We start from the raw sequence: 27,165 nt of genomic DNA, 5'->3' as shown, positions 1-27,165 counted from the left end.
GGACTTGTTCAGAGTTCACTGTGGCCAATTATGGCAAAGTACACTTGACCCAAACAGACTAAGTCCTGTTTCCCATAGAACATCGATGACCCTGCTATTGCAGAGCAAGAGAGGCTACAGCTGGCACCTCTCCCACTTTTCTACCCTCAATTTAACTTTACTGCAACCAGCACTAACACCAGCAAAGTTGCTGTTTCTGCAACAGGAACCTACCCTTGCAGTCAGTCACCTCTGTTGTCACCCTAGCTAGAAATACCACACACACCCAACAATATCACCTTCCTCACTTCCCAGCTGCACAGTTGCCTGTGCTCTAGATGCACTGGAATCCAGGAAAAGAAATATGTCGTGTAGTCAGCTCCTATTGGAAGAGGTGGTATTTGTGCCTGCAAAGATTCAAAGGTGAGTGATTTCCCAAACAAAAAAAACGATTCTGAGTCTAATTAGCCAGGCTGAATTGCAGAGCTACATGCTACTGTAGTGAACTGTCTGAAAAATAGCCACAATTATTCCCCTTCCTATATCCACACACCTTTGCATGTGATTTTGAAGGTCTTCCCATCAAGATATGGGGTCTATTTCTTCTCCCCTTTAATCTTGCTGGCCTGATGACTCACTTTGGGCAACAGAATGAAGCTGGCAAGAGCACACCCATTCTGAGCCTAGGCCTCTCGGGGTCCAGGGCCCCTCCATTCTTTCACTGATCCCTATCACTCACCACAAGAACAAACCCAGGCTAGCCTGCCACCAGGAGAGAAACATGGCCCAGGCACCCTCGTGGTCCCAGCCAATATCCAGCTGGTCTTAAGAAACAGGTGGGCAGGTGACCACAGACACACAGGCCAGCCCAGCCTAGGGCAGAAAACCACTCAGCTGAGCCTCACCAAAATCAACAACCAAAAGAATGATGAGCTAAATAAATAGTTGGTTTTGTGCCCAATATGAATGAATAAATAAGTAATCTGTGACCAACGAGCAACCCCAATTCACTTGAGATGGTAATTGTAAAGAATTTGGACTTTACCCTCAATGTGCCTGAAATGACAGCACCAACTGGGTTGGAATTATATAACTTCCAATTTTATAGACAAGAACAGTGGTCCCCAGAAAGTGAAGTCCTTCAAAGCTAAGAATGTTTAAAATTAAATAAAGATACAATTCCACTCACAACAGCATTAAAAAGTAAATACTCAGGAATATATTTAACAAAAGAAGCATAAGCCTTAAATACTGAAAAGCACAAAACATTGTTGAGGGAAATTAAAGAAGATCTAAATAAATGAAGAGAAATTCCATGCTCATGGATTGGATCAGGGTCCCCAACCTCCAAGCCACAGACCAGTACCGGTCCATGGCCTGTTAGGAACCAGGCCACACAGCAGGAGGTGAGCAGCAGGCAAGTGAGCGAAGCTTCATCTGTATTTACAGCCGCTCCCCGTCACTCGTATTACTGCCGGAGCTCCACCTCCTGTCAGATCAGTGGCAGCAATTAGATTCTCATAGGAGCACAAACCCTCCTGTGTACTGTGCATGCGAGGGATCTAGGTTGTGCACTCCTTATGAGAATGTAATGCCTGATGATCTGAGTGGAGCTGAGGCAGTGATGCTGGCACTGGGGAGCGGCTGCAAATACAGATCATCATTAGCAGAGAGGTTTGACTGCACAGAGACCATAATAAATCAGTTGCTTGCAGACTCATATCAAAACCCTATCAGTGAGTGGCAAGTGACAATTAAACTGCATCTTACAGAATAGACTGGACATAAGCAACACACTTCAGGTGTCACTGTCTCCCATCACCCCTAGATGGGACCATCTAGTTGCAGGAAAACAAGCTCAGGGGTCCCACTGATTCTGCATTATGGTGAGTTGTATAATTATTTCATTATATATTGAAATGTAATAATAATAGAAATAAAGTGCACAATAAATGTAATGCGCTTGAATCATCCCAAAACCATACCCCACCCCCCGGTCCATGGAAAAACTGTCTTCCACGAAACCAGTCCCTGGTGCCAAAAAGGTTGGGGACTGCTGGATTGGATGACTCAATACTGTTAAGTTGCCAATTCTTCCCAAACTGACCTGTAAGTTTAACACCAGTCCTATCAAAATCCCAGCAGGCTCTTTTGTGGAAATTGACAAGCTGAGGGTAAAATTCATGTGAAATGCAAAGCTCTAGGATAAACAAAACAGAAAAATAAATAAATAAAAGAAGAAGTAGAAGAACAAAGTTGGAGGTTTTATGTTAACCAATTTCAACGCTTCTTATAAAATCAAGGTAATCAGACAGTGTGATAATGGTGCAACGGTGGGCATATAGATCAATGGAGCAGAAGTGAGAGTCCAGAAGTAAACTCTTACACTCCAAATTTCTACAAAATGCCATGGTAACTCAGTGGGGGAAAAGACAGACTTTTCAACAAACTGTGGTGGAATGATTGGACATCCATAAGCCAAAAATTAATGAATTAATTAAAAATGAACAAATTAATGAATGAAGCTGCAACAGAACAAAGCCCAGAATGAGACCCACACAAACACTGTCAACTGATCTCTGACAAAGGAGCAAAGAAAAATCAATAGAGGAAGGACAGTCTTTTCAACGAGCGATGCTGGGACAGTTGGACATCCACATGTAAAACCATGAATCCAGACACAGACCTTAAACCCTTCACAAAGTGTAGCTCAAAATGGATCACAGACACAAATATACAATGCAAAACTACAGAACTAGAAGATAACATAGGAGAAAATCTAGATGACCTTGGGTTTGGCAATAAACTTGTACATACAGCATCAAAGGCATGATCCATGAAAGAAAAAATTGAGAGTTGAATTTCACTAAAATCAAATTTTTCTGCTCTGTGAAGGACACTGTCAAGAGAATGAGAAGCCACAAACTGGGGGAAAAAAAAATCTTCAAAAGACATATCTGATAAAGAACTATTATCCAAAATATACAAAGAGCTCATAAACTCAACAATTAAAAAAACAAACAATTTGATTAAAAAGTGGGCCAAAGACTTTAATAGACACCTCACCAAAGAAGCTGTACAGATGGCAAGTAACATATGAGAAGATGTGCCACATCATATATTATCAGGGAAATAAAAATTTTTTTAAAGTGAGATACTATCATACACCTATTAGAACGACCAAAATCCAGAACACTGAAAACACCAAAATGCTGTTGAAGATGTGGAGCAAAAGGAACTCTCCTTCATTGCTGGTGGAAATGCAAAATGCTACAGCTACTCTGGATGACAGCTTGGTGGTTTCTTTTCTTTTTTTTTTTTTTTAATTTTTGGCTGCATTGAGTCTTCATTGCTGCATGCAGGCTTTCTCTAGTTGTGGCGAGTGGGGGTTACTCTTTGTTGTGGTGTGTGGGGCTTCTCATTGTGGTGGCTTTTCTTGTTGTGGTGCATGGGCTTCAGTAGTTGTGGCACACAGGCTAAGAAGTTGTGGCTCAGGGGCTCTAGAGAGCAGGCTCAGTATTTGTGGCGCATGGGCTTAGCTACTCCACAGCACGTGGTATCTTCCCGGACCAGGGATCGAACTCGTGTCCCCTGAATTGGCAGGCTGATGCTTAACCACTGCGCCACCAGGGAAGTCCCAGCTTGGTGGTTTCTTACAAAACTAAATCTATTCTTACCATAGGATCCAGCAACTGTGCTCATTTATATTTACCTGAAGGAGCTGAAAACTTATGTCTACTCAAAAACTGGCACACAAATGTTTATAATGCCTATATTCATAATTACCAAAACTTGGAAGCAACCAATATATGCTTCAATGGGAGAGTGGATAAATAAATTATGGCACATCCAGATAATGGAATACTAGTCAGTGCTAAACAGAAATGAGCTATCATGCCATAAAAAGATATAGAGAAACCTTACAGCATATTACTAAGTAAAAGAAGCCAATCCACAAAGGCTACGTAGCATACAATTACAATTATATCTTCTGGAAAAGGCAAAACTACAAAGGCAGTAAAAATATTAGTGGTTGTCAAGGGGTAGGGGAGAGCAAGAGATGAATAGGTGGAACACGGGATTTTTAGGGCCGTGAAGCTACTCTGTATGATGGTACAATGATAGAACATGTCTTTATACATTTGTCGAAACCCACAGAACGTACAACACAAAGAATGAACCCTAATGTAAACTATGGACTTTAGTTAATAATAATGTATTCTTATGGATTGAATTGTGTCTCCCAAAACTCCCAGTACCTCAGAATGTGTCTGTATTTGGAGACAGGGCCTTTAAGAGGTGATGAACTCAAAATGAGGTCTTTAGATGGGCTCTAATCCAATCCAGTTGGTGTCCTTATAAGAAGAGGAAATTGGACACACAGAGGGACGCCAAGAATGCACACACACACACAGGAAAACCGTGAGAGGACACACTGAGAAGATGGCCATCACAAGCCAAGACATAGGCCTCGGAAGAAACAAAACTTGCCTACACCTTGACCTTGGACTTCCAGCCTCCAGAACCGTGTGAAAATTAATTTCTGTTGTTTAAGCCACCCAATGTGTGGCGCTCTGTTACGGGAGCCCCAGTCGACTAATACATGCATCAGTATTGGTTTATGAATTATAATAAATGTACCACACTAATGCAATATGTTAATAATAGAGGAAACTGTGTGTGTGGAGGGGGATGAGAACTCTCTGCACTTTATGTTCAATTTTTCTATAAACCTAAAACTGCTTTAAAAAGTAATGTCTGCTAATTTTTTAATGTATAAGGTATTTTTAAAAATGAAGCTGGACCCTTACTTCACATCATATAAAAAATTAATTTAAGATGTATCTAGACATAAATATAAGAGTTAAAACTGTAAAGCTTTCAGAAGAAAACACAGAAGGAAATCTTCACAACCTTGGGTTAGGCAAAGAGTTCTTAGCTTTGCCATCAATGAACACAACCAACCAACTGGTAAATCTGACTTCATCAAAATTAACTTGGTACTTCAAAAGACACCACAAAGAAAATAAAAAGACAGGCCACAGACTGTAAGAAAATGTTGCAAATCACATTCCTGATAAAAGACATACCCAGACTATATAAAGAACTCTTATAATTCAACAAAAAGAAAATCAACAACCAATTAAAAATGGACAGATGATCTGAACAGACATTTCTTCAAAGAAGACATACAAATGGTTAATAATCAGTGAAAAGATACTCAACATCATTAGTCATTTAAATATGCAAATCCACAATGAAATGCCACTTTTGACCTACTAAATGGCTATAATCAAAAAGACAAACAAGTGTTGACAAGATGTGGAGAAATTGGAACCCTCATATATTGCTGCTGGGAATACATAATGGTACAGAAACATTGTCAAATAATTTGGCAGCTTCTTAAAAAGTTAAAACATATGCTAACCAAAGACCCACCAATTCTGCTCCTAGGAACTCACTTAAGAGAAAAAAAAACATGTCCATACAAAGACATGTATGCAAGTATTTATACCAGCATTATTCATAATAGCCGAAAACTGGAAACCATACTGGTAAATGCATAAACAAAATGTGGTACAGTCATACCATGGAACATTACTCAGCAATAAAAAGGAATAAAATACTAATATATGCTGTAATTTGGATGAACCTCAAAAACACCAAGCTGAGTGAAAGAAGCCAGATACAGAAGACCACATACAGTATCTTTCCATTTATATGAAACATCCAGGAAAGGCAAATTGAGAGCAGAGAGCAGAACAGTCGTTCCCTAGAGCTGAGTTGGAAAGAGACTGACACCAAAAAGGCAACTTTTGGGGGTGATGGAAATATCTAAAATCTGGATTGTGGTGCTAGTTATACAACTCTCTAAATTTGCTTTTAAAAAAGTCACTGAATGGTACACTTAAAATTGGCAACTTTTATGGGATGTATAATTGTACTTCAAAAAAACTGATTTGAAATATACAATGAATTGTATTAAATTGTATTAGAAAGATACAATTAAGTAAGGAAAGGGAAAAATAATAACTTTACAGTATAGGAAGGGGGTAGACACCCCCTTGAGTGATCAGGGTGAATATCGCGTGTAGTAACGTTGGCACCTTGTACCCCACACCTGATGTGACCATGTGAGGAGAAGCATGCTTCACTGTGCCCCAAACCCATAACCCTGGTCAAATCATGAGACAATATCATACAAACCTAAATTAATGGACATGCCATAAATCTCCTGACCAGGACTCCTCAAAAGTGTCCAGGTCATGAAAGACAAGGAAAACCAAGACATGGTCCCAAATTGGTAGGGGAGGCTAAGAAGACCTGAAGATTAAAGACAACAAAGACTCCTGATCAGATCCTACAAGAGAAGGACATTGCTGGAAGATCAGCCAATGTTAGTTTCTCAGTTTTGACCATTGTGCCATGGTTATGTAAGATGCTAACACTGGGCAAGGTGAGTGAAGGGTATAACAGGAACTCTCTGTCCTACCTTTTCAACTCTTCTGTAAAACTATTTCAAAATAAAAATCTGGGGTGGGGCAGAGGAACACTGCACCAGCACTTCCTAAAGGCTCGTCATACCTTCAGGTTGGTCAAATAAAACCCATCTCAATTCACAAAGCCAACAAATTGGCCTCTTAATAAGAATATTAATGAACTTTAATAAGAATATTACAGCCTGATTGTGAACGGGGCTGAGAGAGTAAGCTGGTTGCACACAAATGGACTCCCCATTCATAGTCAGAACATAAAATCCTAGGAAACCTTCCCACATACAATAGCACAGAACAGTTGGTAGGAACCCTAGCCATGATCTCATCCACTCTACCCATTTTATAGACATGGCAGCTGACAGGGGCAAGAAAGGTTAAAAACATAGGACTTGGCTCCTTTTTGTCAGTAACAGCTGCCCAACTGGCTCTCATCAGCTCATGGGGAGTGTTGATACCACGGCAAAGAAATTAAAGGGAAGGAGACAAAAAGGATAGAAATGAATTAAAACAAAAACAAAGATACAACATAAAGTACTTTTTTAAAAATTCAAGAGTTGCTAAAGCCAGAAAGAAGACAATTCATAAAGCACATTAGGAATTAAAATAGACTTATCACTATAGATGTGGCAGAAATTTAAAAGGTAAGAGAATACTGTAAATAACGGTTGGCCAATAGATTTGAACAGATGAAAAGGACAAATTCCTAAGATAATACAACCCACCAAAACTGACTCACAGAAAAACAGAAAAACTAAACTATCCTATGACCATGGAAATCTGAAGGCAGTAGTTTAAATCCCTACCACACCAAACACACCAGGTCAGCTGATTTTAGAGATAAGTTCTGCCAACTTTCCCAGGAAAGCCTTCCAGAGCACAGAAAAAGAGATATTAGTCCCTGACTCAGCCTATGAGCACAGTGTAACATTTTCAGAGAAAAAGATAAAAAAGCAGATGAAGATCAGATAATTAAGCAAATGACAGTAGTTCCTGAACATAAGACAAAAAACTTAAACCAATAGTAGCAAACCGAACTCAACAAAGTTACTCCACTGGTAATTGGTTTCTCTGCTCATATGCCCCAAGCTGTTCTGGGGGAGATACAAATGACCAATAAGGTATGCAGGGTGAAACTACCACTCCCAGGCATGAACTAACACCACACAGAGGGCTTTTCCATTAACAGCCTGGGAGGACCTGAAGAAGGAACCTCTGTGAGGATAAGACGAAGCCCACCAAAGAGTAAAGGAAGGGGCACCAGCAGGCTATCCCCCTAACAATACGTACCCCAACAGATCAAAGACAAAGAAGAAGACAGTTACTCTAGGAAGAGAGGAATATATTCTTAGGATACCTAAGACAGACGGTGCACCATAGGGAAGCGACAACAGCAGACAGCCAGGAAGTAGTGGAAAAAACTGTATCTGCTTCAAAAAGATTTGTCAGGAAGGAAGACGACCTAAAAGACAAGTGGCAAGACAAATGCCATAGTGTATTTCCACTGCCCAGATGTCTTGACACTCAAGACCTGGGCATCAGGAAGGTTAAGGTGTGGGTCCACAGAATGCAAAAGAGCCAAGTGCCCGGCCAAAGCTCTCTTCACACTTCCTTTTGCAAAGCTGCATTTGTGCGGCTGTGAGCACCCATCCGGGTTTGTACTGCTAATCCCCAAAGGCAATACGCTGATAGTAGCTGCTGCAGACACTTGACTCTGTGGAGCATTTTAAGAATAATTGCTCTAAAAATCCAAATGCAGGCCGAATAGTCACAGTTGCTACTCCAAGAGATTAAGTGCAAACTATAAAGGTATTTGGGATACTCGTAAACCTGGGAAACTTAAAACACTAGTAGCTAAAAGTGTTCACTTTTGCTAACCATTGCCACTATCTTTTCGTGACCATCATACTGCATGTCTGTCATGAGCCCGCTTCACAAGGTTAGAGCCACACTCCCTGGGCACCTGGGGCAGCTGAGCAACTATTGACGATACCAGTAAATGGTCTGGATGTTCCCGAATTCTCCCCACCAAGGAGCATGACTAACATCAATTTGGATAAAATCTTTTTCTTTTTAATATGAGACATTTAAACCGTATTCTCTAGAACAGGGGCTGGCAAACTTTTTCTGTAAGAGTCAGGTAGAAAATACTTTAGGCTTCGAGGACAACGACTCACCCCTGCAGTTGTAGAGCAAAGTCAGCCATGCACAATACAAATGTGCGAAGCTGTGTTTCAATAAAATTTTATTTACCAAAACAGACAACAGGCAGAATTTGGTCTACAGGCCATAGCTGCCAACACCTGCTCCAGAAAAACATCACTTTTAACAAGCAAGACTAAGTGTTCAGAATCCTATTTGTATAATAATTGTCTTTTCTCAAAAACAACTGAAAATAATGCATTAACATGAACCACCCCAAAACAAGATATACTTGGAGATAAGCTTTAGTTATATTCTTTCTTCTTTGAAAAGTATCATTTCTTTCGATATGTTTGACTATTATAACAGGAATTTATTTATAAGGTGCCATAAAACTAGATTCGTTTTTAAAATACTGAAGAAAAACTTATTTGCTTAAAGAAAATAACCTTGGCCAAGTTGGATTTATCCCAGGTGTTTAACATAAGAAAATTTGTATCAGTAATTCATCTCATTTGTCAATTACAGGAGAAAGAACTGCTTCGGTTTAGTATAACACTGGACTCTGCACATTATCCAGTTCATATGACACAGAACATAGAAAAAATTTTGTAAAGCAAAAGAAACCACCACTGAAAATGTATGCCTTAGGTGAGTGGGTCTCAAACTCTAGAATGAAACATGAGAATCACCTGGAGGGCTTGTTAAACCATAGATTGTTGGGCCCCATTCCAGTGCCAGGTGTCTGGTGCCGGGGGTCTGGGGCAGAGCCCAAGCACTCCTGTGGCCCAGGACAGAGAAGCAGCACAGAGTGTGCTGCTGGAACGTTCTATCCATTAGGCATTATCCATTGTGCAGCAACGAAGGGCTGCCTGGTGGTCCGGACTGGAGGTATTCCAGCCCAGGCTGAGACTTTATCAACTGGATCTTCCCATGGATGATTATAGGGTGTCTGCTCAGCCACAGTTTTTCTTTAAAACTGCCCCTACCACAGCCCCAGTTAAAGAGCTGAGGCTAGGCGGCCATATCGGAAGCACGAAAGCCTGCCCACCAAGGTGGACCCATGATCCACAAAAACTCAATCCACAGGCCAGCTGGACCAACCTGATTCTTTCAAGAGGTTTTGAATGAAGTGAAACTGGGACTATAATAGGTCTCAGCCCTTTAAGGCAGTACAGGTAGAGTCGGGTGGGCATCACGGCAAACTACAGTCAAGGTTATGAGGAAGCAGAAAACATAAGTGAGCAAAGGAAGCTGGCTTGCAAAGATGAGAATGGAGCAGCAGCTGGGTACCCATCCCAGCATAGGAAGCCGGTCTGCGCCCCATGAACTTCCCCTGCACCCTTCCAATACCCCATCTTGCAAGCCCTTCTCTTCCTCGCGACAGCAACCCCTTTCTCATGGGACAGCAGAGCTAGTACCTGAACCTACAGCACACTCCCACTACTCCACTTTTGCTGCTTATGTCTCCACTAAAGTCCAGAACATGGCGTGAAGGCCCCCTGCTTGAGGGGACAACAGGATAGGAGTGGCCTGTGACATGGCGTATCAGGGGGTGGGGAGAACAGAAGGCCCTGGTGACCAGCAGGGCAGCTGAGGCCACTTCAAGGCATCACAGCCATGTCACAGGTCACACTCTTGTCTAGATGGCAAATCGCTTAACTGAACACTTTTAAGTGCCATTCCTGTTTTTATGATTTGCATTAGTGTTGGGCTTTCAGGAATCTGAAACACAAAGCTGTTCTTTATGTATTTTTATACAAAAGCAAAATACTTACTAGCCCTGCCTTAAATCGGCCGACTCTCCACTTACCAGTCCAGTGTTTTCTTTCCTTGAATGTTGTCTTGTGGACGAATGGCATGAGGGCAAAAGTTAAAGTAAAACCCCACTAATTTTGGTTATCTAGGGAGAATTTCAGCATAAAATAATGAAATGACTAAAGTGTCAATATTTTGTAAGAAAGGCAATTATGGAACTATCAAACGAAGGGAGAAACTCAAACTGGCCCATTAACAAATGTTCCCAAAGAGAGGTCTGCCGGAAAAGATCTCATTCATTCTATACCAAGGCACCCACTTGTTTCAAAACTGAATGCTCTCCTCACACTAAAGAGGCACAAACTACTGACAGACACAATGATTTGGGTAAGTCGCAAAAGCATCATGAAAAAGTGAAACAAGTCAGTCTCACAAGGCTACATACGGTATGATTCCACTACGTGACATTCCAGAAAAGATAACTACAGTGATAGAGAACAGATCAGTGGTTGCCAGGGGTTATGGGTGGGGGGCGAAGGGGTGGAAAAGATTAGAACAAGAAAGAGTTTTAGAAGGTGCTGGAGAACTATCCTGTATTTTAATTATGGTTGTGATTATAAAATTCACAGAACTGAAAAGCCAAAAAAGAGATCAATTTTACTGTTCGATAATTATTTTAATAATACTTAAAGTCACACACATACAAAAATGAATGTGCTTAGAAACAATGTATACTCTTAAAAAGGTGCAACCTGCCCCCCCATGATCCAGTTTATGCAATGAATCTGCATATTTTCTTTTCCTCACAGAATGAAATTATAAACTGCAGCCTAGCTGAAACTAACAGATATTCTGTTAATCATGTGGATCTAAGCTAATGAAGAGAAATTGTACTGCTGCAAAGTTGGGAAGCATGCCATGTGCTACGCCCATAACCTAGGTATCAACACAACACTACATGAAGCTGTGACAAGCACCAAGGACAGGGCCATGACTGAAGAAACACCATTAACTGTTCTGAACTTTTGAACTATAAACTCCTCCTATAGTCAATTAAACCACAAGTACTCGCCAGTGATTTTTTTTCACAAATCATATGTTTAAAATAATAAACCATTGTAATAATATCTATTCACTATCTAAATTATTTTTTGCTTTATTTACCAGCATGTTGCTAATATCAACCATTTTTTAATTCATCAAAGCAAATCCCTCTCTCAACTTATAGAAAGGGATGGGAAAGCAAGGAATAAAATTCTATGATTCATCCCTGGACAGAGTCACCATCAGATGATGACAGTAAATTAAGTGGTCAGGCAGAGTCTCAGATATAATAACTATTTTTAAAACAAATTTTAAAAAATCACTCACAGAATGCCATAAGGCATTCAAAAGCACATAGAAACCAGAAGAAATTTTAATTTCAGAAAATTGCAAATGAAATAGGTTAAAACCTGCGAGTTTGCAGCTTACTGGCCACAGGGTATAACTCAACACCCAAGGCTACAGAAAATATTGGTGGGAAACGCTGCAGCCTTACCAGCTAAAGGCGTCAAAGATCAAATTTTAGGACTAAGAAAGTAGCTGGAAATTTAAAGCCTCAGTGGCAACATGGAAACCACAGAATGAATGAAACCTTAATTCAGAGCAACTGCCCAAATCCCTGGCTCATAAATAATTTACTCATGAGTGAAGGAGAACCCAGAGGACTCAACCAAAAGAAGTCAGAAACCAGAGAGATATCCACCCTTGAAAGATGGAACTACACATGATCAGATCTGTGACTCTGGTGCTTTTCTTAACCAAGTACATTCCTCAACTTGGGCAGCTCAACTGGCAGAAAGCTGAAACCAAATGGGTTTGACGGGTAAGGGTACAGAGTCCAAAACCAGAAGACACAAGGAAACCACAGGGATCAGCAACGTCCATACCCAAATCTTTGTTGGGCCATCAACTTTTCAGGCACAAGGAAGACCTCTACAGAGTCAGGCTACAGAAGCAGCCATGAGACATCGTACTAACACATGTCAGCAGCTACATATCAAAGGAGACAGAGTTTGTGATTTGAATCCAGGCAAGCTAAATACCTCCCATATCAAAAATCCTCAAAAACACACACATAAAAAGTCAGAGTTGCTGCAATATATCTGCAACATCTAGTCTTCAACCAACACATGCAAAGAATCAGGAAACTGTGACCCACACTCAGGAAAAAAAAAAAAAAAAACAGATGTAGTCAATATAACCAATTTTATCTTTTTCTTTTTTCTTTAGATTTATTTTTTATTGAGGTAACCTTGGTTTATAACATTATATACGTTTCACATGTACAACAATATATTTATACTTTTGAATACCCTACACTGTGCTCATCACCAAAAATTTAGTTTTCATTTGTCACCATACAGTTGATCCCCTTTACCCATTTCACCCTCCCCCTTCCACTCCCTCCCCTGTGGTAACCACTACTCTGTTCTCCGTACCTAGGTGCTCGTTTTATTAGGTTTGGTTTGTTCATTTATTTAGAGGTTTTGTTTGTTTGTTTTTATATTTCACATATGAGAAATCATGCAGTATTTGTCTTTCTCCATCTGACTTATTTCATTTAGCATAATGCCCTCAAGTTCTATCCATGTTGTCAGAAACAGCAAGTTTTTGTCTTTTTATGGCTGCATAGTATTCCATGGTGTATGTATGCCACATCTTCTTCACCGATTCATCTGCTGATGGGTATTTAAGTTGTTTCCATGTCTTGGCTGTTGTAAATAATGCTGTGATGAATATATATCTTTTTGAATTAGTGTTTTCATATTCTTTAGAAACTCAGATGTAGGATAGCTGGATCACATAATAGTTCTATTCTCAATTTTTTGAGGAATCTCCATACTGTTTTCCATAGTGGCTGCACCAGTTTACATTCCTACCAACAGTGTATGGGACCATACAAAGGTTCCCTTTTCTCCACATCCTCGCCAACACTTGTTATTTCTTGCCTTTTTGATAACAGCTATTCCAACAGGCATGAGGTGATAACCCACTGTGGCTCTCATTTGCATTTCCCCAATAATTAGTGATGTCAAACATCTTTTCATATGCATGTTGGCCATCTGTATGTCTTCTTTGGGAAAATGTCTATTCAGATCCTCTGCTCATTTTTTTTAATCAAGTTGTTTCTTTTTCTGTTGTTGAGTTGTATGAGTTCTTTAAATATTTTGTATATTAACATTTTTATAAGATGTACATTTACAAATATCTTCTCCCATTTGGTAGTTTATCTTTTCATTTTGCTGATGGTCTCCTTTGTTGCATGGAAGCGTTTAAGTTTGATGTAGTTTATTTTTGCTTTTGTTTCCTTTGCCTGAGGAGACAGATCTAGAAAGATATTGCTAAGACCAATGTCAAAGAGTATACTGCCTATGTTTCCTTCTAGGAGTTTTATGGTTTCAGATCTTTCATGCAAGTCTTTAATCCATTTTGACTTGAGTTTTGTGTACAATGTGAGATAGTGTCTAGTTTCATTTGTTTGCATGTAGCTGTCCAGATTCCTCAACACCATTTATTGGAGAGACTATCCTTTCCCCATTGTATGTTCTTTGCTCCTTTGTTGTAAGTTAATAGTTTGTATATACGTGAGTTTATGCCTGGGTTCTCAATTCCATTCCATTGATCTATGTATGCTTTTCTGCAAATACCATGCTGTTTTAATTGCTATAGCTTTGTAAAAGAGTGTGAAATTAGGGAGTGTGATACCTCCAGCTTTGCCCTTTTTCTCAGCATTGCCTTGGCTGTTTGAAGTCTTTTATGGTTCCACATAAATTCTAGAATTTCTTTGTTTAATTTCTATGAAAAATATCCTTGGTATTTTGATAGGAATTGCATTAAATCTGTAGATTGCTTTAGGTAATATGGATGTTTTAACAAATTTAATTCTTCCAATCCATGAGCACAGAATATCTTTCCATTTATTTTTGCCTTATTCCATTTCGGGTCTTTCACCTCCTTGTTAAATTTATTACTAGGTATTTGATTCCTTTTGTTGAAATTGTATATGGTATTATTTTCTTAATTTCTCTTTCTGCTAGCTCATCGTTAGAATATAGAAACATAACACATTTTTGTATGTTGATTTTATACCTTGCAACTTCACTGTATTTGCTTGTTATTGCTAATAGTTCTTTGGTAGAGTCTTTAAGCTTTCCTATATATAAAATCATATCATCTGCAAATAGTTTTACTTCTTCCTTTCTAATTTGGATGCCTTTTATTTCTTGCCTAATTGCCCTTGCTAGGACTTCCAATATTATATTAAATAAGACTGGTGGGCTTCCCTGGTGACGCAGTGGTTGAGAGTCCACCTGCCGATTCAGGGGACATGGGTTCGTGCCCTGGTCCAGGAGGATCCCACATGCCGCGGAGTGGCTGGGCCCATGAGCCATGGCTGCTGGGCCTCTGCATCCAAAGCCTGTGCTCCTCAATGGGAGAGGCCACAGCAGTGAGAGGCCCGTGTACTGCAAAAAAAAAAAAAAAAAAAAAAAAAATAGTGGCAAGAGTCAGTACCTTTATCTTGTTCCTGATTTTAGAGGGAGAGCTTTCAGTTTTTCATGACTGAGTACGATGTTAGCTGTGGGTTTATTAGATATGGCCTTTATTATGTTGAAGTATGTCCCTTCTACCACTTTATTAAGAATTTTTATCATAAGTGGGCGTTTAATTTTGTGAACTGCTTTTTCTAGATCTACTGAGATAATCATATTTTTTTATCCTTCATTTTGTTTATGTGCTATATCATGCTGACTGACTCGTATATGTTGAACCATCCTTGCATCTCTGGAATAAATCCCACTTCATCATGGTGTATGAACCTTTTAATGTATTGTTGGATTTTGTCTGCTAAATTTTGTTGAGGATTTTTACAACTATGTTTATCAGAGATATTGAACTATGTTCATCATAGACATGTAACTATTTTCATCACTCTGTGTGTGTGTGTGTGTGTGTGTGTGTGTGTGTGTGTGTGTGTGTGCTGTCTTTGTCTGATTTTTGTATCAGGATGATGCTGTCCTCGCAAAACAAGTTAGGAAGCATTCCCTTCTGTTACATTTTTTGAAAGAGTTTGGGAAGCACAGGCATTAAAGCTTTGAATATTTGGTAGAATTCACCTGTGAAGCTGTCTGGTTCTGAACCTCTGTTTTGGGGGGAGCTTCTTGACTACTGTTTCAATCTCTGTACTAGTGATCAGTCTATTCAGATTTTCTGTTTCTTCATGATTCAGTCTTGGACAGTTGTATGATTCTAAGAATGTGTCCATTTCTTCTAAGTTGTCCAATTTGTTGCATATAGCTGTTCATAATATTCTCTTGTAATCCTTGGTATTTCTGTGGTATCCGTTGTTATTTCTCCTCTTCTCATTTTATTATTTCTTTCCTCCTACTGACTTTGGGCTTTGTTTGTTCTTCTTTTTCTAGTTCCTTTCAGTGTAAGTTTAAATTGTGTGAGATTTTTCTTGTATCTTGAGGTAGGCCTGTTTTGCTATAAACTTCCCTCTTAGTACCATTTTTGCTGCATCCTATAAATTTTGGTATGTCATCTTTTCATCTTAATTTATCTTCAGGTAATATTTTATTTCTCCTTTGATTTCTTCATCAACCCAATAGTTGTTCAGTAGCACTTTGTTCAGTCTCCATATATCTGTGATTTTTCCCAGATTTCTTCTTGTAGTTGGTTTCTAGTTTCATACCATTGTGATCAGAAAAGATGCTTGATGTGATTTCAATCTTCTTAAATTTACTGAGACTTGTTTTGTGTCCCAACATATGGCCTACCCTTGAGAAAGTTCCATGTGCACTTGAGAAGACTGTGTATTCCACTGCATTTGGATGGAATGTTCTGTAGAAATCTATCCAATACATCTTGTCTAATGTTTCATTTAATACCTCAGTTTCCTTGTTGATTTTTTTTGTCTGGACGATCTATCCATTAATGTAAGTGGGGTGTTAAAGTTCCCTACTATTATTATGTTGCTGTCAATTTCTCCCTTTAGGTCTGTTAATAATTGTTTTACATATTTTGGTGCTCCTATGTTAAATGCATATATGTGTATATATATATATATATATATATGCATTATATATACATATATATATCAATCACTGAGTTTTTCTTGATAAATTGTCCCCTTTATTATTATATACTGTCCATTTTTGTCTCTTGTTACCTTTTTGGGCTTTAAGTTCATTTTGTCTGCTGAGTATGGCTACACCCACTTTCTTTTGACTGGCATTTGCTTGGAGTGTTATCTTCCACCCCTTCACTTTTAGCCTATGTTTGTCTTTAGAGTTGAGGTGAGTCTCCTGTAATGTATGGTTGTTTATTGTTTTTTAATCCATCCACCAACTCTGTGTCTTTTGATTGGTGAATTCACTCCATTTATATTTAGGGTAATTATTGGTAAATGAGTGCTTACTACTGCCATTTTATCTTTTGTTTTCTGGTTTCTCTATATCACTGTTGTTGCTTTTTCCTTGTGTTTCAGCCTGCCATCTTGGTTTGGTGGTTTTCTATGTTTTTTTTCAGTTTCCTCCTTTTTTATGTTTATTGTCTCTGCTCTAGATTTATGTTTTGTGGTTACCATGAGGTTTGTATAAAACGTCTCATAGATAAAATAGTCCTTTTTCTGCTGATTGCATCTTATCTTCATTTACCTATAGGGTTTCTGACCTTTTCCCCTTCCCCTTCTGCATTTTTGTCTCAAATTTATCCCTTTTCACGTTGTGAGTTTGTTGCCAAATTGAAGTAGCTATAATTATTTTTTCTGATTTTCCCCCTTTAACCTTTATGCTATAATAAAATGTTTAATACCTATTCTGATAAAGAGTTACAATTTTCTGATTCTATGTATCACCTTACTCAAAGTTTTGTGTCCTTTTACTTTCTTGTTTCTGGTAGAAGAGCTCCTTTCAACATTTCTTGTAAGGCACATCTAGTGCTGATGAACTCCCTCAGTTTTTAGTTACCTGGGGAAGTCTTTATTCCTCCTTTATATCTGAGTGATAATATTGCTGGATAAAGTATTCTTGGGCAACGGTTTTTATCTTTCAGTATCTTAAGGATGTCATTCTACTCCCTCCTGGCCTGTCAACTTTCTGCTGAGAAATCTTCTGATAGACTCTGTGGGTTCCCTTGTAGGTTACCATCCTTTTTTTCCCCTGGCTGCCTTTAAAAATTCTTTCTTTGTCATTGACTTTTGACAATTTTAATATGATGTGTGTTAAAGAAGGGTCTTTTTGCATTGAGGCAATTAGGTGTTCTCTTAGCTCCATGGACGTGTATATCAAGTTTCTTCTGCAGGTTTGAGAATTTCTCAGCTATGATTTCTTTAAATAATCTCTCTGCTCCCTTTTCCTACTCTTCTCCTTCTGGGATACCCATAACCCTAATATTCACCCTTCTTAAAGAGCTGGATAGCTCTCATAGAATTTCCTCATTTTTTTATATCTTAATTCTCTTCCCTCTTCTACTTGCATCATTTCTAGATTTCTGTCCTCAAGCTCACTAATTCTCTCTTCCATGTGCTCTGATGTATTTCCAGTGCTTTCTAATGCATTCTTTACATTGTTTACTGAGTTCTTCAGCTCCAGAATTTCTTCTTGGTTCTTTCTTAGATTTTCAGTATCTTTAGTAAAGTATTCCTTCTGATCATTAATTTTATTCCTGAGCTCACTGAACTGTCTTTCTGAGTTTTCTCATAGCTCAATGAATTTCTTCATGATACCTATTTTGAATTCTTTGTCAGTTAAATTGCAATATTCTGTGACTTTAAATTTGGCTTCTGGAGAACTGTCATTTTCTTTTCGTGGCATGGTGTTACTTTGGCTCTTCATGGCACTTGATGAGTTGTTCCTCTGCCCATGCATTTGAAGTAGCAAATATCTTTCTGCTTAATTCTAATGATTCAACGTTAGAAATTAGAGGTCTTTCTTCTGCTTTCCAGTAGGTGGCGCTACAGCACAAGTTTATGGTTTTCCTTACCTGAGCTGCCTCCAGTTATGTTTGAGAGTTGGCACATTCTACCCTCCACCACCTCTGTCAGAGGTGTGGCCCGTGACCTCATTATTGCTTCTTGTGTCTCCATGGGTCAATGATGCCTTCCTGCTGCTAATGTCACTGGGATGATGGGCTCTTCCCTGGCATCCAGGATCCCCTGAGTTGTAGACTCTGCCGCCACAGGGGGAGGATGAGGGTGGGCAGAGCAGGGGTTGCACAGGCACCTGTGCTATGCCCAGTGTTGTAAGGTTCACAGACTCCATCATTGTGTGTGGAGGAGTAGGGGGCCTGAGTTGTGAGCACGTCAGTGGCTGGAGGAATGGGGTCTCAGGCCCCACTGCTGCTGCTGCCCAGTTACCTGTGGCTGCAGGCACCACTGTGGCTGGGAGGCCAGAGTTGTGCTCACTGCCTCCCCTGCTGTTATGTATTCTCTGGGGCTATGGGCTCAGCTTCCATGGCCAGAGAGCTAGGCTGCTGTTCCCTCCGTTCTGCCTCCCCTATGTATTCCAGCCCACCCACCTTTAAATGTGCAGGTATTTGGAAATCTCTGGCATTCCAGTGGGTTGAGCAGAGGCACCTTTGTTGAGCTGTGGATGCTTTACTGGTTGTAGACTGAAGGGGAGCTTTTCACTCTGTCATGTTGCTGATGTCACTCTAATATAACTGATTTTAAATGCCCAGATGTTGGATTTGGCAGACAAAGAACTCAAAATAGCTTTATAAATATGTTCAAAGAATTAATTTTTCAAATTAAAGGGAAATATATGCTCAATGAATAAATACAGAATCTCAACAGAGAAACAGAAACTATACATAACAGAAATTATACAGCTCAAAAGTATAGTAACTGAAAATTTTAAATAGGTTCAACAACAGTTTGGAGATGGCAGATTAGTTGAATATGGTTCAACAGAAATTATCCAGCCAAAAAAGAGAAAAATGTTTGAAGAAAAATGAACAAAATTTCAGAGACCTGCAAGACAATGTGAAGCACCCCAAGATACATATAACTGGAATCCCAGAAAAAGAAAAGAGAAAATAGCACAAAAATTTGAAGAAATAATGGCCAAGAACTTCCTGAATTTGGTAGAAAACTTTAAAGATTCAGAAAGCTCAACAAACTCCCAAAAAGATAAACAAAAATAAAATCACTCCTAGACAAATCACAGTTAAACTGCAAAAAAAAAGCTAAAGAGAACGTCTTAGAAGCATTCAGAGAAAAATGCCATGTCATGTATGATGAACAACAATAGAAATAATTGCTGACTTCTCACCCAAGACTATGAAAGCTGGAGGATGCTGGAACAACATATCAAAAATTCTGAGGAAAAAAGCTAACACTAATTATTCTACATCCAGCTAAACAACCCTTCAAATATGAAAGCGAAATAAAGGTATTTTCAGTAAACAAAACCTGAGAGAATTTACTGCCAGCAACTCCACTACAAGAAATGCTAAAGGAAGTACTTTAGCCTGAAGGGCAACTGGACCTATACAAAAAAAATTGTAATGGTAAATATGTGGGTAAATATTTTAAAACTATATATTTTGTCTTAACATCTTTAAAAGATATAACTACTTAAATTAAAACTTATAAGTCAGCAGAACAGATTTATAACAAACAGATCTAATATATAACAATAGCACTATGTAAATAAAATGATGGATACATAAAAATACACTACTGCAGTTTCTATATTTTACCTTAAGTAATTCAATATTCACTCTAAATTAATATAAGTTTAAGTTTAAGATGCATATGTAATCTCTAGAGCAACAACTTTAAAAAGTACAAAAATATAAAGCTAGAAAGCCAAGAGAGAAATTAAAATGGAATAGTAAAAAATATCTGATTAAAACAAAAGGAGACAGGATAGGAGCAACAGCGAAAAACAAAAAGAAACAGAAGACACAAAACAAATTGCAGCAGAGAAGGTCTAAGTACAATCATATCAATAATTAAATGTAGGGGACTTCCCTGGTGGCACAGTCATTAAGAATCCACCTGCCAATGCAGGGGACATGGGTTCGATCCCTGGTCTGGGAAGATCCCACATGCTGCAGAGCAACTAAGCCCACACACCACAACTACTGAGCCTACACTCTAGAGCCCGTGAGCCACAACTACTGAGCCCACGTGTCACAACTACTGAAGCCCACATGCCTAGAGCCTGTACTCCACAACAAGAGAAGCCACCACAATGGGAAGCCTGTGCACTGCAATGAAGAGTAGCCCCCGCTTGCCACAACTAGAGAAGCCCGCAAGGAGCAACATAGACCCAATGCTACCAAAAATAAATAAATCTTAAAAAATTAAATGTAAATATACTAATGTTCCAATCAAAAGGCAGAGATTATTAAAACTAGATTTAAAATCCAAGACCCAGTTGTATGCTGTCAACAATATACATGTTTTAAATATAAAGACATAGACTAAAAGTAAAAAGCTAAAAAGAATGTATTCTGTGCAAACAGTAAACATAAGAAGATGAAGTGGCTGTATTAATAACAGACAAAATAGACTTCTTAACAAGAGATATTACTGGAGACAAGTGGAGGAACACTTCATAATAACAATGGTCAATACATCAGGAAAATATAGCAATTATAAATTAGATGTGACTAATAACAAAGCTCTAAAATACACAAAGTAAAAACTGACAACTAAAAGAAGAGAGGAATCCACAATCATAAAGACTTTAACATACTTCCCTCATAAATTCATAGACTTAGACAAAAATATTAGTTAAGAATATAGAAGATCTGGGCTTCCCTGGTGGCGCAGTGGTTGAGAATCCGCCTGCCGATGCAGGAGACACGGGTTCGTGCCCCGGTCCGGGAAGATCCCACATGCCGCGGAGCGGCTGGGCCCGTGAGCCATGGCCACTGAGCCTGCGCGTCCGGAGCCTGTGCTCCGCAACGGGAGAGGCCACAACAGTGAGAGGCCCGCGTACCGCAAAAAAAAAAAAAAAAAAAAAAGAATATAGAAGATCTGAATGACACCATCAATCATTTTAACCTAACCAACATTTCCAAAACATGAAACCCAATAACTACAAAATACACACACTCTTTCAAGTCCATATGGAGTGTCTACCAAGATAAACCATATACAGGGCTGTAAAGCAACTCTCAATAGTTTTCAAAATATTAAAATGTTACAGACTATATTATCTTATTGCAACAGAATTAAATTAGAAATCAACAAAAAATAAAACATCTGGAACAGCTCACAAATATCTGGAAATTTAAAACTCACTTTTAAAGGAACCATAGAAATCACAAAGTAAACTGGAAAATATTTTGAACTGAATTATAATGAAAATTGGTAAATGATAAATTAGACTTCACTAAAATTTAACACTTCTGCTCTTTGAAAAAATTATTAAACCAAAATGAAAATGTTTTCAAAATATATCTGATTAAGAACCAATATCTAAAACACATAAAGAATGCTCAAAGCTCAATAATAAGAAAACAAATAACCCAATAAGAATAGGCAAAAGTATCTGAACACTTACCAAAGAAGATATATGACCATACAAAAGCATACGAAAACATAATCAATATCACTAGTAAAATGTAAATTAAAATCAAAATTGGATACCACTTCCCATCTTGCAGAACGACTGAAATTAAAAATACAACACCAAGTACCGGCAAGGATGCAGCATGACTGGAACTCTCAAACATTGCTGGTGGCAAGGTCTATATAATTATTCCATGGAAATGCTTTTATTCTGTCTCTCCAAAAATAAGCTAACCCAGAAATAGGCAGTAGAAAAATGTTTTTAATTGGCGATGTTTACCTGAAAAATATATTTTATTTATTTAACTTTCTACTCATTTGATACTTTTTAATATATAAATTCATTTATTTACTTATTTATTTATTTTTGGCTGTGTTGAGAGACATTGCTGCATGCGGGCTTTCTCTAGTTGCGGCGAGTGAGGTCTACTCTTCATTGTGGTGCAAGGGCTTCTCATTACAGTGGCTTCTCTTTGTTGTGGAGCATGGGCTCTAGGCATGAGGGCTTCAGCAGTTGTGGCATGCGGGCTCAGTAGTTGTGGCGCACAGGCTTAGTTCTTTCATGGCATGTGAGATCTTCCCAGACCAGAGATCGAACCCATGTCCCTTCGTTGGCAGGCAGATTCTTAACCATTGCACCACCAGGGAAGTCCCTCATTTGATACTTTTTAAACTAACTCAATTGTTGAGTAACTAACAGTCAACTGCCACTTAAAAAAATCAGTTCATGGATGAAAACAACAATACCTAGTAAGCAGCTTCAGAGAACTTTCCATCAAATTTGTGGAATTTGTCAGAAATGAAGAGGAGGCAGAAATCCAAGCACCTACACTGATCTGCCTCAACTCAACACCATAATATCCTCCTCCCACTCCAAGGTTCTGGGTCTGCCTTGGGAAGAATGAGGCAGCCACATCCAGCCTCTGCTTAATTCTCACAGAACAAAGTCTGGGCTATCACTGCAACTTAGCTGTGGTTCTCACACATCAGGTTGGAATCTGTTAACAGTTTTTGTTTCTATTAGTAGGACATCTACAGCACAGATGATTTAGCTACAGATTTAAGACAAGCCATTTGGTAGAAAATGACAACAAATGAGTCTCCCAAGAAAGAGGAATTACAAAAATACTGCCATTTCAAGTATTCTCCAGATCCTTGGTCTATCTAAATAATGACTAAAGAATACAGCCACCCCAAAAAGTGAAACAGTATATCAAAACAAAGGACAAAGGGCTTTCATGACCCAAGGACCTGAAATACACAGGCACTTCAGCCTCTATGACTGACCTTGACAAATAATTAATTACATGACTTGCTTGTGTGGGAAACTGGTCACCTCACACCACACCGAGGGAAAAAACTGAAACGCAGATTTACTCCATCCTGGACAGGTGGAACACATACACAATGTGAACACAGCTCAAAACCACAATCATAGCCTTTTTATCCCCAGAGAAAAACACTCAACTTAGACAAGAGCATATCTATGGTGGTGTACCCGGAAATTTTATTTTTGCTAAAATTCAGAACTTTGTAAGAATTAAATGATGGGGCTTGGACAAGTTGGGTCAGAGATGTTGACAGCCTTTCAAAATCAAAGAAACTATTAAAGAAAGCAACGTTAAAGAAGAGACTGATCTCTTAGACAAAATAGTACAAGTTCCACACTTCCTGCTCATCACAGCCCCTAAAAATAAGTCCCGGGATTTTACCCTAACCTCGTTATCGCGGCCGACCTCCCCCTCTTCTGAGGTAATGTCTATAAATCTTGGCATCCAGTGTGCCTTTGCACCACATGTCAGCTATTAGCAATGGCATTTTTCCTGACAGCTAATTGGTAACATTAAAGAAAAGAAACGAAAAGCTTGTGCTTGCAAAGTCATTTTACAACCATTAACAGCAACAAGTATTTTACGGGGGACATGGCACTGCCTGGGAATCCAAGGACCATGATGAATTTTCACTCTGTTTGCCAGTAAAACGAGAAATGTGGTGAAAATGAAATCCATACCTTCGGCTTATTTACATGACAGTTGAAATAGTGATACTTCTCGTGCCAGAAGATTCTCTCCAAGTAACGTTTGGGCTCAGGGAGTCCTCCAAGACAGGCAGACACCCAGAAGCCTCCCCCCGGAGCCTGAAGTGGCATTGACCCCACACGGCCGCATGGCCCTTACCTTTCCTTTTGGTTGCATAAAATCCAACAGCTGCTCCATCTCTCCACAGAATTTTAGCCTCCTCCTTCACAGAGTGAGGTAAAAAAAACATGTCATCATCATCCAAATTCCTCTCCAGTCTTCCAAAAATAACGACGTTTAGAATTAAAAGCACAATCCTTTCCCCAAATGACTGAACCTTTGAAGGAAAAACAAAAAGAACATCTAAGTGAGACAAGAGGGGAAAATCAGACACAATAAATTCTATGCTTGGAATCAACCCACACGCTGGGGCCAGGTGTGGGCTCCCCCACCATACAGTTCTCATGTTCAAGATCCAAAATACAGATCATAGCTTCTCACGGAGGTTTTCCCACCCCTGACCTTTCACACGCACTGGCCTCCAGGAGCGAAGAGTATGGCCAGAGGGACCTCCTGGGTCTCCAGGACCATAGACATGGAATGTGAAGAGACAGAGAACAGTCACATGCCAGTGAAACAGGAGGTTACACAGAGGCAAGCAATTTCAGCAGAAACCCTGGATGTGTCCAGAGATAAACACACTCTGCCATTTTTAACAACAGCCCCAGAATTCTGACCCTCAGAAGGAGGGTAAATAATTGGGGATTTTTATTGGTGTCCAGTTGCTACACCAAGAGCAACTGATTTTCAATGGCTTGTGACAGATTTTGAGCACATACTAGAGTCCCAACCCCAGAGAGTTACTGGGACTCAAGGCCTAGCCCATCCTAAGACTACAAAATGGAACTGTCTCTCACCCATTGCAATGTCATGACAATTGAGGAAACTGTATTGTGGTCAAGGTCAGGCCCACAAAAGAACTTGACCATTAACAAGTCAAGATTATTTCCTGCTCCTGCCTGTTCATATTCTCTGCATTTGTATAGCCCATGGATGGCACAGGTATGGCATAAATAAAGGCCTCCCACTCCTGCACCCACAGCAGACATAACTAATCAATCCCCACTCTATGTGGCTGAGCCCGGACATGGTCTCAGGATCCTCCTAAATGCAGTCTCCCAGACAACTACAAGCAACCGCTAAAATGTGGCACTTGAGATGAAACCAATCAGCTAGTGACAAAGTGATGGTATTGTTTTATTAGCTTTTATTTCAACAGCATTGCTGTGTGACAGCCTAAGGGTGTGGGTGTTTGTTGCCCCTTCCTATGCAGCACTGTGAAATCAGCAAGAGTACTACCTGGGCTGAGACTGCTACCCACCTGCTATCATTCGATTCTCACCACCCGCTAGAGAGGTCCTGGTTTATAGGTGAGGAAATTGAAGCTCAAAGAGGCTAAGCAATTACATGTACTGATTTCCCTGCCTTGTTCCGAAGAGGCCTTAAGACAGCTGGACAAGGGCTCTGTCAAAGGCAGGCAGGTTTGCAACACCAGACCAGGACTTCTGAGTCCCGGGCCAGGGCACCTGCTGCAGCCCAGCCAGTGGCTCCCTTCTGCACTTTCATCCATTAGAGCTTTGGGAAAGGGAAGTTTGATATAAATATGAATGTTTGGTTTTGTATTTAATACTGGACGCTTAAATGTTTATTATCATCACCATCATCATTGTGGTCATGGCTTCTTGGCCTAGATTTGCTGGGAGATATTCAGCAACTCACAACGCCTTTCAGTTTCAGTTTCCTCCACTAATCAAGGGAGAAGACTGCCTAAGTGGTCTCTCAGACACTTGTATGTTTTTCAAATGCTCCAATAATAAAAATAAGTCAGCTTGCAGCCCTCTAGCAAATGGCACAAAGTGTTTAGTGCCAATAAAGTTATTAATTGGCCCAGAATGCAAAATATTTCACCTTCATCTGGAGCCAAATCTTAGATGAGAAAAAGATTTGCAAAAGCCACACCAGCTTAACTCTGAGAAGCCACCTCAATTTTGTATCTCAGACAGTAGCAGCCAAATCAAGTTCAGACTTTAAGAATAACTAGTTCATCACAAAACCCAAGGGGTGTAATGTGGGAGGCTATATTTTTCAACTTATAAAACCAAAAAGTTCAGAGGAAAGCCAGAAGAGAAAAACAGATTGCATCTGGCAGAAGGGAAATATCCAATCAAAAACTGGCAGGAGAAAAAAGGAGAAAACGAAAATGCACTTAATTTGTCCAATTTCATTACAGGGGGAAAAAAATGTGTGACATGTGATTCTGACTTAGAAACGTTTCTGAAAACATAAAACTAAGAACCAGTTCTAATCCCTCAATTAGGACCACTAATTATGTTAACAGAAAGAACACTAAGAAAGTTGGTTTTTTGTTTGGTTTGGTCTGGTTTGGTAATTTGTAAAGAAGAGCTGGCTAAGAAACAGAACGTAATTAAAAGAAAAAAAAAGTCAAGACACCAAGTTCTGTAAATGGAGAGGGAAACTATCCCTACATACAGCTGGGGCAGACAGAGCTTTACAACCTGCTTCATTAAGTGGAATTAACATCCAAGTATCTCTCTGTTCACAACATAAGCCACATTCTCAGAAAACGTGAGGGTTTTCCTCATCTAAATTTAGAAGAATTGATACACAAGGAAAGTGACCACTCTTGTTCTGAAAAATATATGTATATTTAAGAAGCAAATCAAACTCTTCCTGGGATTCAGAACACCCAACCGCTCATACCACCTGCTTCATGCACAGACAATGACACACACAGGCAGATGTGTGTGTGTGTATGCCAGACAGCACCCATTTGCTGAATCTCCAGCCATCGTTAACTTACTGGAAGAAAACCCTTTCCAAAGTCATATCTATCGGGCTTCCCTGGTGGTGCAGTGGTTAAGAATCCGCCTGCCAATGCAGGGGACACAGGTTCGAGCCCTGGTCTGGGAAGATCCCACATGCCGCAGAGCAACTAAGCCTATGCACCACAACTACTGAGCCTGTGCTCTAGAGCCTGCGAGCCACAACTACTGAGACCACGTGCCACAACTACTGCAGCCTGCGTGCCTAGAGCCCATGCTCCGCAATAGAAGCCACCACGATGAGAAGCCCTCACACCGCAATGAAGAGTAGCCCCTGCTCGCCGCAGCTAGAGAAAGCC

General features: G+C 39.5%; 1 protein-coding gene across 1 annotated transcript in view; it reads right to left on the bottom strand.

Moving 5' to 3' along the window:
* Positions 1–27,165, bottom strand: part of LOC131753377 (protein FAM169BP-like) — an 83,658-nt gene that overhangs the window by 10,345 nt on the left and 46,148 nt on the right. Inside the window, 1 exon segment of the mRNA XM_067030711.1 lies at positions 24,123–24,300. Within this exon segment, the coding sequence (XP_066886812.1) occupies positions 24,123–24,300 (178 nt within the window).

The sequence above is a fragment of the Kogia breviceps genome, chromosome 3 (genome assembly GCF_026419965.1).
Source record: "Kogia breviceps isolate mKogBre1 chromosome 3, mKogBre1 haplotype 1, whole genome shotgun sequence".
NCBI classification, from domain to species: Eukaryota; Metazoa; Chordata; class Mammalia; order Artiodactyla; family Physeteridae; genus Kogia; species Kogia breviceps.
This window is presented reverse-complemented; position numbering and strand designations above follow the sequence as displayed.